Genomic DNA, 2,279 nt, shown 5'->3' on the forward strand with positions numbered 1-2,279 from the left:
TGGCAGTGCTGGTTTTCTTGGGCAGCAGCACCGCCTGGATATTAGGCAGCACCCCGCCCTGAGCGATTGTCACCCCTCCCAACAGCCTGTTGAGCTCCTCGTCGTTGCGGATGGCCAGCTGCAGGTGTCTGGGGATGATGCGGGTCTTCTTGTTGTCGCGGGCCGCGTTGCCGGCCAGCTCCAGGATTTCAGCGGTCAGATACTCGAGCACAGCAGCCATGTAGACCGGGGCTCCGGCACCCACACGCTCAGCATAGTTGCCCTTTCGGAGGAGCCTGTGAACACGGCCCACAGGGAACTGCAGTCCGGCCCGGGATGAGCGGGACTTGGCCTTGGCCCGAACTTTACCGCCGGTTTTTCCTCTGCCAGACATTTTCACAATCAACGCGTTCAGAGAAAGAATGAAAGTCTCCGCCCACAACGGCCCTTCTTATACCTTCTGGAGGAATGAAGACAGCCTACTTCTGATTGGTCTCTCTGTGGTGCATTTCATTGGTGTTTTCCGGTGACCAATCACAGTCTGTTTTTCCCAGCAATGATAAGTGTGTGGAAATAACTGTCCCCAACAGTCAGACCGCCAACCATTTTTAAAATTCGAAAAGTCCGCCAATTATTTTCCTAAACGAGCGAATTAAGTTAATAAATATACCATTAGCCAAAGTTTTCACCATGTTTTTAAAAATTCATTTTATCTTATTTCATCTCTCCCTTGCAAATTCCAGGCTGTTACAATCAGGATTAATTTCGGGTTGAATATCGCACTTTCACGGGCGGGATTAATTCCCCATTGATTCTGTAACGGGACACATTCCAGCTCAAATTTTGTAAAAGTGAGGATTCACAGATCATCGATCGATCCTTTGCACAGGCGCTGCTGCGGGAGTGAAACCAGATCTGGGAGTCCTGCTGTGAGAAAAGAGGGGCAGAGTGTTCAAACTGACCCCGTTCTAATCTCTAAGAACTCCCATTCCGGGTTGTTACAATGCAGCAAATCTCCGGTTAATAAACGGATGGACTCCCAACTGGCTTTAGAAAAATGCAAAGGTCTTGACAGAGAACGAGGTGACTGAAATCGGAATCTCGCACCTAAAACAAACTTTTAATTAGTCGGCTGGCGCTGCAAATAAACGGGTCTGAGAGCAAAGGCAAAGTGCGACCAAGGACCGTGTTTGTGTTTTAGTGGGAGGGATATACAACATCGACGCTAAGGGCGATCCGGTCAATGAAACTGCTTATCTGAGAGTTAAAAACTACATCTACAGCTGGAACTTCAAACGTTCTTAATAATTACAGTAAATTGAATCTACAAGGCGATGCGTTGTGTAGCTCTTTCAGAGAGATAGTGGGTGGCTCTTAAAAGAGCCGTTGTGTTTGGAGTTTCTTCTTTCAGGACAGCGTGGAGTTTTACTTGGAGCTGGTGTATTTGGTCACCGCCTTTGTCCCTTCCGACACGGCGTGCTTGGCCAGCTCCCCGGGCAGCAGCAGGCGCACGGCGGTCTGGATCTCCCGGGAGCTGATGGTGTGCCGTTTGTTGTAATGGGTCAGGCGGGAAGCCTCACCCGCTATGCGCTCGAAAACATCGTTCACAAACGAGTTCATGATGCTCATGGCCTTGGAGGAGATGCCGGTGTCAGGGTGAACCTGCTTCATCACTTTGTAGATGTAGATGGAGTAACTCTCCTTCCTCGACTTTCTGCGCTTCTTGCCGCCCTTCGCTGCCGGTTTAGTGACGGTTTTCTTAGCGCCCTTCTTAGCAGCTGTCTTCTTTGCGTCCACCATTCTTAAGCTCGATTTCAGCAACAAAATGACTCAAACCCACTCCGCGCTCGGAATATATAGGCAACCCCACAGTCCTATGCTAATGAGGGATGGGTGAAGGCAATGATTGTGATTGGCTGGTTAGGAATGATGTCAATTTCCATTCTTCTGCATATCTCTGATTGGCTTATTTAGGTATCCAATCAGACTGAGTGTTTGCCACCAGTACGCCCCCTGCAAGTGCGTGTGTGACATCTGCCCATTCACCATTTCCCAGACCATCTTCCAGGGTCGCAAACACTCCTTCCGGACGGGATAGCCAGTTAGATAGACTTCCTCCAATTTGTGCACTATATTCACGCATTGCGGTGTGGTCTCCGCCACTTTAGTTCTGCATCTGCCAATCTCTAATACTGTGTGTGTGGGGATAGTTCTGTATCACTCAGTCTCTGCCGTCCTTGCGGGCTCCGTGCGTCCCAGGCAGCTAAGTGTCCTTTGTTGATTGGTGCGCTCGGCTCGTT

The 2,279-nt window shown here is 49.8% G+C and overlaps 1 protein-coding gene across 1 annotated transcript; it reads right to left on the reverse strand.

Moving 5' to 3' along the window:
* Positions 1-1,372: 1,372 nt before the first annotated feature.
* On the reverse strand, positions 1,373-1,827 carry LOC147088156 (histone H2B-like). The gene has a single exon (XM_085977930.1). It carries the CDS (start codon positions 1,777-1,779, stop codon positions 1,405-1,407), a length of 375 nt encoding a protein of 124 aa, XP_085834056.1. The 5' UTR covers positions 1,780-1,827; the 3' UTR covers positions 1,373-1,404.
* Between the last annotated feature and the right edge of the window lie 452 nt (positions 1,828-2,279).

The sequence above is a fragment of the Somniosus microcephalus genome, unplaced genomic scaffold (genome assembly GCF_052327205.1).
Source record: "Somniosus microcephalus isolate GS21.2 unplaced genomic scaffold, FLI_Smic_1.0 unresolved_chr5, whole genome shotgun sequence".
Lineage (NCBI taxonomy): Eukaryota > Metazoa > Chordata > Chondrichthyes > Squaliformes > Somniosidae > Somniosus > Somniosus microcephalus.

Coding starts and splice junctions, on each gene's coding strand:
- LOC147088156 (XM_085977930.1), bottom strand. CDS start 1,779: ATGGTGGACGCAAAGAAGACAGCTGCTAAGAAGGGCGCTAAGAAAACC.